Here is a 17298-nt window from a genome sequence, read left to right as displayed (position 1 = left end):
TATGTGATATCATATTATATTTGTCTTTCTCTGTCTGACTTACTTCACTTAGTATGATAATCTCTAGGTCCATCCATGTGCTGGAAATGGCATTATTTCATTTTTTTATGGCTAATATTCCATTGTGTATATATACTACATCTTCTTTATCCATTCATCTGTTGATGGACACTTAGGTTGTGTCTTGGCTATTGTAAATAGTGCTACTATGAACGTTTGGGTGCATGTATCTTTTCTAATTAGAGTTTTTGTCTTTTCCAGATATATGCCCAAGAGTGGGATTGCAGGATCATATGGTAACTCTGTTTTTAGTTTTTTAAGGAACCTCCATATTGTTCTCCATAGTGGCTGCACCAATTTACACTCCCACCAACAGTGTACCAGGGTTCCCTTTTCTCCACATCCTCTCCAGCAATTTTTATTTGTAGACATTTTGATGATGGCCATTCTGACCAGTGTGAGGTGACACCTTGCTGTAGTTCTTTGTGGGTTTTTTTTTTTTTTTTTTTTCCCATGCTACGTGGCTTGTGGTATCTTAGTTCCCCGACCAGGGATTGAACCTGGGCCCTTGGCACAGAGTCCTAACCACTGGACCACCAGGGAAGTCCTGATGCCTCATTGTAGTTTTGATTTGCATTTCTCTAATAATTAGCGATGTTGAGCATCTTTTCATGTGCTCGTTGGCCATCTGTATGTCTTCTTTGGAGAAATGTCTATTTAGGTCTTCTGCCCATTTTTTGATTGGGTTGTTTTTTTGACAGTGAGCTGAATCAGCTGTTTGTATATTTTGGAAATTAATTCCTTGTCAGTTGCATTGTTTGCAAATATTTTCTCCCAGTCCATAGGTTTTTTCATTTTGTTTATGGTTTCCTTTGCTGTGCAAAAGCTTTTTTTTTTTTTGATTGACAATGTTTTATTTCTGTTGTACTGCAAAGTGATTCAGTTATACATATATATATATATATATATATATATATATATATATATATATACATTCTTTTTTACATTCTTTTCCATTATGGTTTATCACAAGATATTGAATATAGTTCCCTGTGCTATACAGTAGGACCATGTTGTTTATCCATTCTATATATACTAGTTTGCATCGGCTAATCCCAAACTCCCATTCCACCCATCCCCCACTCCCCCTTCCCCTTGGCAACCACAAGTCTGTTCTCTGTGTCTGTAAGTCTGTTTCTGATTCATAGATAGGTTCATTTGTGTCGTATTTTAGATTCCACATATAAGTAATATCACATGGTATTTGTCTTTCTCTTTGACTTACGTCACTTAGTATGATAGTCTATGTCCATCCATGTAGCTGCAAATGGCATTATTTCATCCTTTTTTATGGCTGAGTAGTATTCCATTGTGTATATGTACCACATTTTCTTTATCCATTCATCTGTCGATGGGCATTTAGGTTGTTTCCATGTCTTGGCTATTGTGAATAGTGCTGCTGTGAACATAGGGGTGCATACATCTTTTTGAATTATAGTTTTGTCTGGATATATGCCCAGGAGTGGGATTGCTGGATCCCACTCTATTTTTAATTTTTTGAGGAACCTCCATACTGTTTTCCACAGTGGCTTCACCAACTTATATTCCCACCAACAGTGTAGGAGTTTTCCCTTTTCTCCATACCCTCTTCAGCATTTCTTATTTGTAGACTTTATAATGATGGCCATTCTGACCAGTGTGAGGTGGTACCTTATTGTAGGTTTGATTTGCATTCTCTAACAATTAGTGATGTTGAGCACCTTTTCATGTGCCTGTTGGCCATCTGTATGTCTTCTTTGGAGAAATGTCTATTTAGGTCTTCTGCCCATTTTTCTATTGAATTGTTTGGTTTTTTGTTATTGGGTTGTATGAGCTGTTTGTATATTTTGGAAATTAAGGCTTGTTGGTCATATCATGTGCAAATATTTCCTTCCAGTCTGTAGGTTGTCTTTTCATTTTGTCTATGGTTTCCTTTGCTGTACAAAAGCTTGTAAGTTTGATTAGGTCCCATTTGTTTATTTTTGCTTTTATTTCTATTGCCTTGGGAGACTGTCCTACAAAAACATTGGTATGATTCATAGCATACAGCTCTTAGAGTTTTGATATGCAGTCTGTAACCACCACCATGATCAATGTATAGAACAGTGTCATCACCCACAAAAGTTACCCCATGCCTCTTTGTAGTCACCCCCTCTTCACACCTCAGCTTTTGGAAAGCACTGATTTTTTTTTTGTCCCTATAGTTTTGCTTTGTAAGAATGTCATATATATATATATTTCTTGACTCTCTATTCTGTTTTATTGATCTAGATATCTACACTTCTCTAGTACAGTGCTGTCTGGACTATTTTTTTAACATCTTTATTGGAGTATAATTGCTTTACACTGGTGTGTTAGTTTCTGCTGTATAACAAAGTGAGTTAGCTATACATATACATGGGGATATATGTCTGGACTTTTTAGCTTTTATAGCAGGTCAGAAAATCAGGTAATGTGAATCTTCCAACGTTGTTCTTCAATTTCAAAATTGTTTTGGCTATTCTAATTCCTTGACTTCTACAAATAAATTTTAGAATCAGCTTGCCAATTTCTACAAAAGTCCTGCAGGGATTTTGGATCAGAATTGCACTGAATCTGTAGATCAGTTTGGAGTGATCAGCTTTAAAACAAAAGCTTTTAAGTTCACTTAGGTCCCATTTGTTTATTTTTGCTTTTATTTCCATTATTCTAGAAGATGAATGCTAAATGACCACAATTCACGTCAAAGAGTGTTCTCCTAGGAGTGTTCTCCTAGCGTATGTTTTCCTCTTGGAGTTTTATTGTATCTGGTATGACATTTAGTCTCTAACCCATTTTGAGTTTGTTTTTGTATATGCTGTTAGAGAATGTTCCAATTTCATTCTTTTATGTGCAGCTGTCCAGTTTTCCCAGCGCCACTTATTGAAGAGACTCTTTTCTCCATTGTGTATTCTTGCCTCCTTTACTGTAGATTAATTGACCATAAGTGCATGGGTTTATTTCTGGGCTTTCTATCCTTTCCATTGATCTATATGTTTGCTTTTGTGCCAGACCATACTGTTTTGATTACTGTAGCTTTGTAGTATAGTCTGAAGGTGGGGAACCTGATTCCTCCAGCTCCGTTTTTCTTTCCCAAGATTGTTTTGGCTATTTGGGGTCTTTTGTGTTTTCCATACAAATTAAAAAATTTTTTGTTCTAGTTCTGTGAAAAATGTCATTGGTAATTTGATAGGGATTGCGAATGTGGTTTTTTGTTTTGTTTTGTCTTTTTATTTTGGCATCTATGCACTTAACCACCTAGAATGTGGTGGTTCTTAATCCTGGCTGTGCATCAGAACCACCTGCATATCCCGCCAAGCCCTGCTGAATCAGACTCTTTGAGCTCTACTTTGGAAAGAAGCTCCATGCCTCAACACAGAGTCAGGGCTCAAATATGGGCATGCCTTTCCCCTCCTGTCTCCCTTTTTCTGCCTCCCTGGGGAAGATTTCTACCGCCAGCCTCTTCCTCTACCAAGTCTCAGACCTAGATAATTAGGGTTACCTTTGACCCATTCCTGCCAGATCTATGTCACCAGCCTGCACAACAGGTGGAACAGGCTCCAGGAGCTGCGGGAAGAAACAGCTATCCTTTGGATCATCCTTCTCCACCTGTCAGAAGCCATAACCCTGATTACGTGACTGCTGGGAAGGATGCTATGAGCCATGGTGTGTGTGCCACCCAATCTCTGCCTTTAAATAAACCACACCTGACAGCCCCATGCTATCCTGAGCCCCTTCAAGTTCCTGGAACCTCCCAGATGCTTCTGAAGGTAATTGTAGTTCAGCTGTGGTACCAGCCATACTTAAATTGCCCTGAATGTTAACATGGGAGGGAGTTCTCATACACCTCTAGGACATTCCTCTCTAAGTCAAAATTTGTTCATATGGCTTCTATGGTCCTATGTGATTGGGCCCCTGTATATGCCTCTGGCCTAAGCCCTGTCACTCCCCATCGTTATCCATACTTCAGCCGTCCCAGCCTTTTGACTGTCCCTAGATCACACCTCAGGACTCTTGCACATGCCACTCACCCCAGCTAGAAACTTCTTCCCTTAGAACCTCACACTCAAATGTCACCTCCTCACAGAGGTCCTTCCTGACCAGCCAGTGTTAAGTCACCCTCACCCACCGCCCTGTCACTCTCCATCTCCCTAACCCGGTTTAATTTTCTTCATAGTACTTATCACATTCTACTGTTATCCTCTCTCTGCTTGTCTAGTTGCTTATTGTAGCTCTCCCCCACTAGATCGGAAGCTCCAGGATAGCAAAAGACTTGCGCATCACTGCTGTACCCTGCATGCCTCGAGCAATGCCAGGAACAAGCCGTCACTCAATAAGCAACTGTAAGAGAATGATACCTTTGTCATCAGCAGCAAACCAAAGACAGGTAGACACCTGAGGCAGGCACAGGGGACAGACACAGCGAGGAACCCCACACAGGGTAAGTCAGCTCACCCACTGGGTTTGAATCCCAGCTGCATCACTACTAGCTGTGACCTTGGTCTCACCTCTGGGGGATGTAACCTTGGGCTTCCTTCTCTGAGCCTCGGTTTTCCTCCTGCATAAAACCGGGAAAAGAATCAGACCTACCTCACAGTGTCATAGTAAAGGTAAAGGAGGCACTACACTTTCAGCATGCAGCACAGAGCCAGGCCCATTGGATCAATAATCCTGGATGCGGAGTGGGATAAGGGCACGCACAAAGCCTGAGAGATGGCCTGTGTACCTAAAGGCGGCCCTGTTTGCACTTCCTTAAAAGGCAGATTCAAGGCCACTGCCCTGTGTTAATCTACCAAGCTTGTTACTGCTGGAGAAGCCAGACAGAACCACTTATCAAGCGTCCTTTTGGGGCTCCACAAATAATTATCTGGGGCACCTGCCAGGTGCCTGAGGGAAGACAGATGAAGCAGATGAGGTCTGTGCCCTCTGAGAACTTAATCCAGGAGCAGAGACAAGATAAAACACAGGATCAAAGATAACAGAGGGTAACTGTGAGACGGAAGAAGGCCGGGGACAGTCTGTTGGCAGTGGGTCAGCCTTGCTCCTGGTACACGAAGATAGGATGCCCCTCCCCGTGGGCCCCTCCATAGGATGCCTCTGCTGTCACATAGAGTCGTGGTTAGGAGACCGTCCTCCCCAGCCAGGCACACCCTGTTTTAAATCGTGGATCCTGTGTGACCTCAAGCACATGACTTCACCTCTCTGAACCTCATCGCCTCGTTTATAAAATGGGGGCAATATTAGGACCTATTTGCAGGGTTCTTGGGAGAACTTAAGGAGCTTTGCATTAAAAATACTTGGCATGGGGCGTGGTGAATAGGAAAGGGGTGGCAAATGCCAGCCAGAGTTGTGGTGTTGTTGTTATGTTTATCCAAATGGGAAGCGCGTCAAAGAAACATCTCTAGCATGTACCGCTTGAATTTATTTACATGGTGCTTGTGTGCTAGACAATGTCAGGGAATTGTCTTGACAAACATATAAGGAACGTACTATTTTTTTCATCTTTTTTTTTTTTACGCATAACATAAAATGTATCATCTTAACCATTTTTAAGCGTACAGCTTAGTAGTGTTAAGCGTATTTACTTTTGTTGTGCAACAGATCTCTAGAACTTTTTCATCTAGCAAAACTGAAACGCTTCCCATTTCCCCCTCCGCCAACCCCTACTTTCTGTTTCTAGGAAAACACTATTTTAACTCTGTTTCACCAATCAAGAAAACCAAGACCAGCTACATACTTTGTGGGATTCAGGGCCAAATGAAAATGAAACTTTAAAGGAATGTCTAGACCGCAATATCAGAGCATTAAACCAAGCACAGGACCCTTCTGAGTGCAGTCACACAGGGCCCATGAAACAGGTCCCAGAGGAAACCAAGGTCCAGAGAAGTTAAAGTACTTTCCCAAGGTCACACAGCAAGTTTGGGAGCCTCTAAAATTACACGATTTCCCTAACTTATTGTAAACGCCCTGCAGGCAGGGGCTTTGATATGTTCACAGCGGATTGCCCAGCAGCCAGCACGATGCCTGCCACACACTGGCACTCGTTACAAAGTTCATATCTGGGGAAATGAATGAATAGGTCACATTCATCCTAGAGAGAAGAGGCTTCTCCAAGTTTCTGAGCTCTAACTGAGCTCTGACACAATAACATTCCCATTCCCACTCGTCTTTTTTTTTTCTTAACATCTTTATTGGAGTATAATTTCTTTACAATGGTGTGTTAGTTTCTGCTGTACAACAAAATGAATCAGCTATATGTATACATATATCCCCGTATCCCCTCCATCTTGCGTCACCCTCCCATCCTCCCTATCCCACCTCTCTAGGTGGCCACAAAGCACGGAGCTACTCATCTTTTGCGTTTACCTAGAGCCCTCGCATTCCTAGGAGAAGCAAGCGTGGCGTGTGTCTGTCTCTACATAATGTCCCCTGGCACTTTTATGAGGCCACACCTCTTCAGAACATTCCTGGTTTTGAGTCCCACTTTTATGAGGTGAAGTTAGAAGACACAGGACAACATGAGGTCCCTGGTGGCACGTTCTGGCTTCAGGTCCCTAGGTCACCCAGAGTCTGGTCTGAGGGTCAAGTCGCCTCTCTGATCTGAACACAAGAAAACTAGAACAGAAGTATACAAGTCTAAGCAAAACATGAGGTGTTTTTGTTTTGTTTTGTTTTGTTTTTTACAGTTATGGCACTAAGTGCTACAAGAGTTTAGGGAGCTAGCCTAATTTTGGTTTCTTTGAAAGGGACTTCATTTTTCTGTCTGTGTGTGAGATTCTTTGCTGGTAGTGGGAAGAAGGGAGGGCTGGAACTTCAGGAGCACATCAGTGGATTAATCATAACCCTGATCTCATGACCTCTTGTCATCATTGCTCTGTGCATGGCTCTCTTGCAGTTTAATTGTTCTTTCTTTCTTTCTTTTCATTAAAATAATGAATACCTGTGAACCTACCCAAGACCAAGATCATTACCAACAACTCTGGGTTCCTCTTCTGTATCTCATCCTTCCTTCTCAGAAGTAATGAGTCTCCTGAAGTTTGTGTTTTCCAGTTGTCTTTTTGCCGATGTGTTATATCCGTATGACTAACTAAATAACGCATTGTTTAGTTTTACTAGTTTTTGAAATTCACAGAAAGGGTATTATATAATACGCCATCATCTGAGACTTGCTTTTTTGATTCAAGAACAGCTAAAAAGATTCCCATCACAATATTGTTACATGTAGCTGTATTTTACTTATTTTTCACTGCTGTACAATATTCTAGTGTCTGGATGGAGTTTAATGAATCTATTCTCATGGCATGGGCATTTGGGTTGTTTCAGCTTTTTGTTATTAAAAAGAGAGCCTCCATGAAATTCTTGTGCAAGTACACGAGTTAAATTTTGCCTTGGGTATATAACCAATATAATATGAGGAAGATACTATATATATTTTTTTGTGGGGGTGGGGGTGGGGGAGTGTTGCGTGGCTTCTGGGATCTTGGTTCCCTAACCAGGGATTGAACCCAGGCCCTCAGCAGTGAAAGTACAGAATCCTAACCACTGGACTGCCAGGGAATTTCTGAGGTACTATATTTCTGGTTTTTTTTTTTTTATGTAACACAAAATTTATCATCTTAAATATTTTTAACTGTATGCTTTAGTAGTGTTAGATATATTCACTTTTTTGTGTAACTAGAATTAGAATGTTTTCGTCCTGCAAAACTGAAAGTCTATACGCATTGAACATCTCCTCCTCATTTTCCCCCTCCCCCAACCCCTACTTTCTGTTTCTAGGAAAGTAGCATTTTAACTCTGTTTCACAAATCAAGGAGTGGAATTACTGATTCATGGGGTATAGGAATGCTCAATTTTGCAAGAGAATCCCAAACTGTTTCTCCGAATGACTGTTCCAATGCACACCCCACAATGATCACAGGGGATCCCACTGTTCCCCATCTCCCCACACATGGTATTATCATTTTTTTTTTTTTTTTTTGCCACACCACATGACTTACGGGGATCTTAGGTCTGGGACCAGGGATTGAACCTTCGCCCTCAGCAGTGAAAGCACCAAGTCCTAACCACTGGACTGCCAGGGAATTCCCAGTCAAACTTCTTACTTTTGCCAATTGAATGAGTGTTGAGTGAATACATGAATTAACGGTGGAGGGAAAATAGGTTGCTCATATCAATTTTCAAAAACTCAGTTCATATGAGGACTTAAATAATCAATGACCTTCAGCTTTCAGCAAATTAAATGTGCCTTAAAATGCTGCTAAGAAGGCAAAATGGAAGGAGTCAAACATAAGGTTTGCAAAAATATTCTAAAAACTAAAATCACCTATTATAAATAGATGTAAGATAAAAATAGTTTAAAAACAAAGTCCCTTTATAGATCATATTGTAGTTTGCATCAAATCATAATATATATTTATGCTTTTTTTTGTTAACAATATATTTCACAATTTTATTTTATTTTTTATTTTTTTTTTAGAAATGGGTTTTTTTTTAAACAAGTTATTTATTTATTTTCGGCTGCATTGGGTCTTCGTTGTCGTGCGCGGGCTTTCTCTAGTTGCAGAGAGCGCGGGGGCTACTCTTCATTGTGGTGTACGGGCTTCTCATTGCGGTGGCTTCTCATTGCAGAGCACGGGCTCTAGGCACGTGGGCTTCAGTAGTTGCGGCATGCGGGCTCAGTAGTTGTGGCTCATGGGCTTTAGATCACAGGCTCAGTAGATGTAGTGCACAGGCTTAGTTGTTCTGCGGTATGTGGGATCTTCCCAGACCAGGGATCGAACACGTGCCCCTGCATTGGCAGGCGGATTCTCAACCACTGCGCTACCAGGGAAGCCCCGCAATTTTAAAAGGAATAAAATCATCTTTGCTCTGTGTATCCTATACACAGAAATATTCAAATAGATTACAGAGTTTAATTTAAACTCAGGAAGCTCATACATAAACTAGAAGGACACATAAGCAGATAAATATCTAAAGTGGGTACTGAATGGCCAGGAACTACCTTTTTAAGTATACAAATAAAGGTAAAAACCATGAAGGAGGGAATTCCCTGGTGGTCTAGTGGTTAGGACGTGGCACTTTCATTGTCGAGAGCACGGGTTCAGTCCCTGGTTAGGGAACTAAGTTCCTGTAAGCTGAGTGGTTCGGCCAAAAAAAAAAGTGAAGGGAAAAAAAAAAAAAAAAGTGAAGGGAAAAAGACTGATGGATTCTATTAAAAATGCAAAAATTTTTGTAGGCCCCAATATTAAATAAATATAAAGGTAATATAAGGGCAATCAATCAACCATCTGGGGAAGATACATTGGTGGTATGGGGATATATGTATCTACCTTTGATGAATTTGGCCTCACAGTGTGCAGGCCAGAGTAAGAATCTGGTGATGTCACTGCTACTGGGGCACTTGGGGGATTGGATTATAAATGTATATAAATACAGTCTCCGCGGGGGCAGGCCTCACTCTAACTTCTGGAGCCTGGGTAGTAGTCCAAGTCCCCTTCAGTGGACAGGCAGAGCTTCTTCAGTCTCCCAATTAGGACATTTTAGCAAAAGGAAATAAGGTAGGAGATCTACTAAATGTATGTGTTTGGTGGAGGTGTGAGGGTACGGTGGGTTTGAGAATGACAAAGGTATAAGATCCTAGATGTGAGAGCCCCAAAATTGCTACAGAGGAGGAGCTTGGAAAGGGATGCTTCATTCACCATAGGTATAGCACAAAAGGCTCTTCAAGGGCTTACAAAAATATTGGGGAGGTAGGTACAGCAGTGGCAGGGAATGTAGTTCCATATAACCAAAAGAAATTTACAAAATTGATATTAGTAAAGGAATCTAATGAAGTCGACCAGATGTAACATTTTGTCAATTAGTCAGGCAGCTCAGTTAAATCTCATCAGGGACTTCCCTGGTGGTGCAGTGGTTAAGAATCCGCCTGCCAATGCGGGTTCGATCCCTGTTCCGGGAAGATCCCACATGCTGCGTAGCAACTAAGCCCCGTGCGTCACAACTACTGAGCCTGCAAGCCACAACTACTGAAGCCTGCCTGCCTAGAGCCTGGCTGCTCCTCAACAAGAGAAGACACCGCAGTGAGAAACCCGCGCACCGCAAGGAAGAGTTGCCCCCGCTCGCCGCAACTAGAGAAAGCCCACGCACAGCAACAAAGACCCAACGCAGCCAAAAATAAATTAATTAATTAATTAAAAAAAAATCTCATCAAAAGTATATTTAATGTGGGTTGTGAGTACATTTTGACCTGTTTGATGTGCTAAGGCGTGAGCTCTCCATAAGTGAGTGCCGAGGGTGAGCAAAGCTTTGTAAAGGGCTCTTGGCTGAGGAGAACGGTTGGACCAAGTCATACCACTGACTGTATTCTTTCAAAGTACACTTACTCCTCTTCTGGCAGGGGTCTGATCTACTCTACCCTAAGGGTGTGGCCTCCTTTGAATCCCATCAGGTTGATTAATTAAATTGGGTGTGGAGGAATTAACCAAAGACCACTTTGGAGGCAGGGATACCAAGACGATTCACCATTCTCTTGTCCAGTTTTTCTTTCATTAGATGTGATTTTCCCCCTTTCATTCACACAGAGATTTTTTTCAAGAAAAGCAGCTGTTCTACAGTGGACCCAAGAGCAAGAAAATTTTAGTGAGTTACCAAAGATAAAGGAGAGAGAAATTTGTTACATGTGAAAAGCACTGATGATGTGGTTGAATTAAATTGTATTTGTGTCTCTGGGACTGCCCTTGATTTGCCAAAATCTTATCGCCATGGTATTTCTATAGGTTACATAAAAATGTATTTAGTTATTCAACAGATATTTCTTGAGTGCCTACTATGTCCAAGCAGTGTTCTAAGATCTGGGGATACAGTATAAGCAAAAGAGACAAAAATCCCTTTTCTCAGCTGAAGGGGAGACAGAGGATTTAAAAGTAAACATACACCCTGTAAGTAATGTTGAGTGAGTGCTTGGAATAAAATTAAGAGTAAAGGAATGGAGAATGATGACGGTGCTATTTAGATAAGGTGGCCTCAGGAGACCTTTACAATAAGATAATTGATTTAAACCGAGTTCAGTAAGAATTTGGTGTGTGTATTTAGGAAGTCCCTGGCAAACTTTGCCACATCTTAGCTGTGTGACCTTGCTCCCAGTGACTAACTTCTCTGAGCCCAGCCTGTAGAATTCAGAGAGGATGCGGAAAATGCATTTGTAAATAATAGTGATTATTGCAGTTTATGAACACAATTTTATTACATTATGAATTTTATGAATGTAATAATAACTTCCCCATGCACCAAGGAAAAAATATTCCAATCTACTGAGGGGGTTCTTGGTACAGTTCCCGGCATGAATAATTAGCGATGGAATTTCGGACCCCGCCACTGAGCAGACATTCCCCTGATTCTGCGAATTCAGAAAGTGCATGATCGCTCACTAGCTTCAGTTCCCTCATCTATAAATTGGAGATAACGGTAGTGCTGACCACCTCGGGTTTTTTGTTGATGTTGTTAAACTAACATTTATTGAGCCACATTGAACCATGTGCCAGGGACGGTCCTAAACAATGGATATGTATTCATTAATTTAATCTCTAACAACCCAGTAAACCAAATACGATTTTTTTAACAACATTTTATAATATAACCGAGGAAACTAAGGCACAGAGGAGTAAAATCTAGAGTCCCCACAGCTAGGATTCCAATCCAGACAACTAGGCTCCCGAGCGTGAAAATACTGTAAAGCGCTTACCCCCATGCTTAATATATCAAGCATATACTTAAAGAGCTCAATATATCTTTACAGTAGTGGTTGTTATCAGTTCAAGCCCGGGGCTGCTCCAGAATTTCTCCTTAGGAAGAACTTTCGGTAACCAGTTTGTTGTAAGAAGAAGCTAGGGGGTGCTTGCATAGCAACCATACTTTACTGCATTTCAACCATAATGCTTATTTAAACTGGGGAGAGGAATCGGTGGTTCCCCCCCGCCCTTTGAGGCAGATGGTTTCTTCCGTTCTCCCGGATGGTTTAGGTCAAGCGCTCGGGAGTCACAAAGCACGGGGTCACGTGGGCGGGCCGGTGCGCTTTGTGACGCCGCAGGCCCCGCCCTTCGTCCCGCCTATGCGCGCACGTCAGGCCCGCCCCGCGCGCGCCGCCCGTGCAATCCCTGCTTAAGAGACCCCGGAGTGGGGCGCTCGTCCGAAGCCAGGCCGCGTCCGCCATAGTGGTTGGCTTGGAGGTGCCGCCGGCACCTGGCGAGAACCCGAGAGCGGCAGGGGGGGCAAAACAAAAAGGGAGCCGGCGGAGCCCTCGCCGTTGCCCGGCGGTTTCCGGGCCTAATCTTTCGGTACTGGGCCGAAAGGCGACGGAAGCGAAAGGCGAGAGAAGCGCGGAGCACTCGGCGAGAGGAAGCGTCGGGGAGCCTCGGCGGTGTCGCCAGGGTCAGCCGAAGCCCCCCGGCCGCTGGCTGGGGCCCGGGGTGGTGAGGAGGCGCTGCAAGGCCTAGCCGAGGCCTAGTACCGGCTTTGTGTCTGAGGCGGCGTTGGCGGCGGCGGCGGCGGGGGGGAGGCGGAGCTGGGGGCGGCCTGCGGGAAGGCCTCTCCTCCGCCGACCGCGCGTTTCGGCCTAGGCCGCGGGGCCGCCCGTGGCCTCCGGGGAGCAGGCGAAAGGGGTCTGTGTGTGGTGGGGGCCTGGGCCTGGGGCAGCCGACGCCGGTCGTCCGGAAGCCAGGAGGAGGCGAGAGGCCGCTCGTGGACTCCGGGCCTAGGCCCTCTCCCCTCAACCTTCTCCCGGGGCCTGGGTCACCCCCGTCCACGGAGAGAGAGACCAACCGGGAGGTGCGGCCGCGCTATGGACCCCTGACCCCGCGGGGTCGCTCGGACTTTAACGTGTGGACTGACCGCTACTGACTGCACCGCCTGCCCCCGTCTCCTGCCGGCCCTTAGCATGAGCGAGGGGGACCCAGCGGGGTGACATTGTGCCCGTTGGCGGATTCTCGCTTGCCCCCTGCCCCGTCCTCGTCCTCCTCCTCCCACATGAAGCGATTTTGAATATCCGGGGGGGGGGGTGTTCTGGATTATTGTTTTTACGAACCCCCGCTTGTGGCTGGGGGGGTTATTTAATCTGAGGCCTTAGGGTCCTTCGGTGTCTCTTGAGTGTTCTGTGTGTGTACATATTTTGCTCTTAAGTTTATAAATATACATACATTGAGCGTGTCCACGTCTCCTCGCTGAACCTTAGGAATCCTTTGGCACCATGTCCTGTGTGCATTATAAATTTTCCTCTAAACTCAACTATGATACCGTCACCTTTGATGGGCTCCATATCTCCCTCTGCGATTTAAAGAAGCAGATTATGGGGAGAGAGAAGCTGAAAGCTGCCGACTGCGACCTGCAGATCACCAACGCGCAGACGAAAGAAGGTAAGAGCCACAGGGGCTCCAGATCCTCGCTGGTGGAAGAGAGATGCTGGTGGCGAGGTGCCTGGCAGGAGACTAACCGCCATGATGTCTCTTGTGGGACTGTTCGTTCAAACACTTTGCGGACGACTTTCATTGATAGCCAAGGGTTGCAGCAGTCGGCCCTGGAGTTTGACTTATTTGATTTCTACGTACTTGGATCATCTGGAACAGGCTGATCCCCAGTCGTGCAAAGTCTGATGATTCCTCCCAAATGATTTTTTTAAAACGAGGATTTCCGTGGCACAGGATGGGGGTGTCGTCCAGGTTCTCTGAGTGCTTGCCCTGGGGCGTTTTCTAACCTGTTTTTCTTCAGAAGGAGGAGAGGAGCGCATAAGCCAGGCTGCTTATTAGTTAAAGCAGCACTAGAGATACTTTTCTACCTTTCTAACCTAACCACGTTTGGGGGTTTAATGGCAAATTCTATGTTCTCTTCTCCCTCTCCTGATTTATTTAGTTAGTTTTAAATTTTGGAGTTGCCTGCGTTGTGGTGAAAGATCCTCACTTTAATGTTTTAGAGGATTTAATCCAGCCAGTCTTTAATGTTGGAATTGCTTTTGGAACGTGGTATATTCCGGTGTGACCACTTTTGTCTTGTGTGTAAATTCCAGAATTAGTAATGCAGTAATTAGGTAGTTGAACTCTTAGTTCATCACATTACTCTCAAACTTCAGCAATTTCGTAAAGATCAAAAGTACAGGTGTTTCTTTTTTTTTGAATAGTAATTGCTAGACTTTACATGATTATGTTGATACTAGGATACTGAAAAATAGTCGGCTGCTACCATATGAGTAGCTTATTTATAGAAGCCACTCATTGGAATCTTTAAGTTCTTTCTCCTTTTTAAAAGCAGTTTATACAATATTGAGAATGTAGCATAGGTATGAGAATGAGACAAAATGGCCTTTTCAGGTTCTGGCTTTGAGCTTGTTTTGGTTTCTTTTTCGCATTACTGTAATGCTGATGTGTAGTTTTTAGTAGGTCAGTCTTTTGAGTTTTACTGATGGGATGAGAAGTAAAGTGAAGTGCTAGTTAGGGTATTTCATTGATCACTACATTTGGCTTAAGGTGGAACATGGGTTCTTTTAGTTGAAATTTGGGGTGGGGGGCCCACATCTAGCATATAGTTTGGTAGGTAGAGTAACTCTTGTCATGTACAAGAGCTGTTTTCCATTTATCAGTACATCCAGACATAACTAATTGTGTTATGTTAAGAAACTACTACTGGCATATCACAACTCAAAAATACTCAAGAAGAAGAACTTTATATACTCACTTGATAACACGTGAAAGAATAGTCTCCACTCCCCCCCCCCCCAACTTTTTTCAGTGTATCAGACCTAAGGGACACTTCATGTGAGGCTTTAGTAATTGTAATTACGTGGGAAAATTACTGGGGATCATGAACAGTTGAGAAACAGCTTTTAAAAATATTATTCAAGAAAATACCTTAAAGAAGATATTCTTTAAGGCCACAAAAGCATCCCTTAAGCATTATAGTCACGCTTAACAGAACAGATGGATTTACACGAATTTTAGGCCATCTTTATATGTTAGTGATACTTAAAGAATGAGAGGAAAGAAAATATAAATGATATTAGAGAATATTAAGGCAATTTTAATCACATACTACGCAATTTCATATTTTACTGGAGTATAACAGGATTTAATCATTTAAGGCTAGACTTTGTCCATCTTTTCCACCTAATAATTGATAACAACTTTGTTAAACTGGAGTAAATTATTGCTGATGGAATTCTTGTCCATGAATTTAAGAGTTTTGTCATGTGTTGTGTTTTTTTCTAAGCCAGGAAATTATATGATACGTTATTTTTACAAACGCTGAAAGCAGGGAAGTGCTTTGCCCAGCAGCGTATTTTTTATGTATTTGTGAACTGTCATTATTGGAGAAAGCTTTGCTATTAGATTGGTTAAGAGAAGAGAAAATTTGCATCTTATGCAGTCCTCAAATTAGGAGAGAAAAAGATATCTAGGCGCTTAATGAGTTTTATGAGAAATAGCATCCAGTGTCACAAGGTAGCTGAGGAAGAATGCCACTTGGTTTTAGCACCATCCGGTGAATTAAAGAGGACGGAATAAATATAGCTTCCTAGTTAGGAGATTGCCTAGGAAAGAATGCCAAACTGGATCACTTTCGTTTGTTTGAATTAATATTTCTATCATGTTTCTATAAAACATTCCTTACAGTTTTGGAAATCTGTCCATGTTTAGGACTCTTACATCTTAATTAGACTAAAATGCTTGGATCAGAATTTCATGTTTTAGATTTAAGAATTCTTCTTTATTTCTAGACTGTATTTCAAAATGAATCTCAAATTATCTTTTTTAATGTTTTTCCTGAATAAACTTGTTTTCCTAATTTTCTGCTTATTTGCAATCCCCCTCCAAAAAAACCACACACACACACACAACAAAACAACCTTTATCCTGAACTTAGTGTGAAAGATTTGGAAGCTGAGGATGAAGTATTTTCAAGACTGTTTCTCCATTTCTTAAATTCATCTTGTTTTTCATTTCATCCATAGTCTTCATGTTTTGGATCTGAAATGACAGTGTTGCATAGAAAGGGTCTTTTGAAGTTAACAGACTACTTATTAAGGAGGTATTTAAAGGGTAAGAAATCATCAGTGTAACTCAGATACTTTAAAAGGTCAATTAGAAAGCATGTGGCATCAGGGCACCAGACTTCAAGCTTGACAGAGCACTGTGTTGATCAAATGAATAGGTTGGATTGGAGAGCTCATGAACATATTTGCTATTTGTTCCCACAGTGAACTCTTTTGAGGGTTGTTACATAGGTAGAAGCTTAGCTGTCCTGTGTTTGACACCAAGTTTTGGTTCCAGAATTTTTTAAAGATACCCTACCTCCCCTGCTCCCAGTTTTTCTTACTCAGATCTTGCGTGGAATTTGGGACTATCCTGAACTATCCAAAAGGTAATGATTGTAGTCTTACATTGGTATGCGAAATCTAGGAAATTGCATCACTCTAATTGGATACTTGTGAAGATACAGCTTACTACCTGAAATATACTGAAAAGAGCCCTTTCCTGAACACTTCAGTTTATAACAGGAAATAGTAATAGTGTGATTAAAAATAATAGAGCTGATACATATATAAAAGCTTAAACTGCTTACATATGTGATAAACTTAAAATAATTAGAACAGTGGTAGTCAGCCCCTAGGTGCTGAGTAACATTAGTGAATCAGGTAAACTCAGTAATCTTAAAAGAGTGAACCCTGATACCTGATTATATGATTAAGGGAGATGGGTACATTTTTACATCTGTCTCCCTGTAGTGGATTATTTTTCTTTTTGGTAATTTTACAAATTCCTTTCATAGCAAATCTTTTTTTTTTTTTTTAACCATAGTTGAATTCATTGGTCCGGCTTCTTTTTTAATTTCGTTCTTAGGAAAGTATTGCAAGCAATAGTCCAAAGAGTAGAAAAATTCTTCCTCCCTGTTTGTCTTCTGAGAAAGTGACATCCTTGTTCATCCAGTTGCTTAAGCCAGGAACCCAGGAATTCATACCTGATTCCTCTTTCACCTTCATCTCTGCCCCCGCATCCATCCGAAAGCCTTCGTTCTACCTCAAGACACTCTGACTCTTGATTTCTCTGTCACATTCCAGAACAGATCATTATTCTCTCTTACCTAAACTACGCAGCAATCTTCATATTAGTCACCCTGTTTCTATTCTTGTTCCCATGCAGGTTCATTCTCCACTTAGATACCAGAGTTATCTTTGTTTTTAATATTGTTTTTAAAATTATCATC

At 42.1% G+C, this 17298-nt stretch overlaps 1 protein-coding gene across 2 annotated transcripts in view; it reads left to right on the top strand.

The window, feature by feature from the left end:
• Window positions 1-12888: 12888 nt before the first annotated feature.
• The window catches only part of RBBP6 (RB binding protein 6, ubiquitin ligase), a 31499-nt gene continuing 27089 nt past the window's right edge, over window positions 12889-17298 (top strand). For both annotated transcript variants that reach the window (XM_004321010.4, XM_004321009.4), the window contains exon 1: window positions 12889-13463. In XM_004321010.4, the coding sequence (XP_004321058.1) occupies window positions 13298-13463 (166 nt within the window). In that variant the 5' untranslated portion in view covers window positions 12889-13297. The remainder of the gene's footprint in view (window positions 13464-17298) is intronic.

The sequence above is a fragment of the Tursiops truncatus genome, chromosome 15 (genome assembly GCF_011762595.2).
Source record: "Tursiops truncatus isolate mTurTru1 chromosome 15, mTurTru1.mat.Y, whole genome shotgun sequence".
In the NCBI taxonomy this organism is placed as follows: Eukaryota; Metazoa; Chordata; class Mammalia; order Artiodactyla; family Delphinidae; genus Tursiops; species Tursiops truncatus.
The sequence above is the reverse complement of the archived record's forward strand: the minus strand, read 5'-3'. Positions and strand labels throughout refer to the sequence as shown.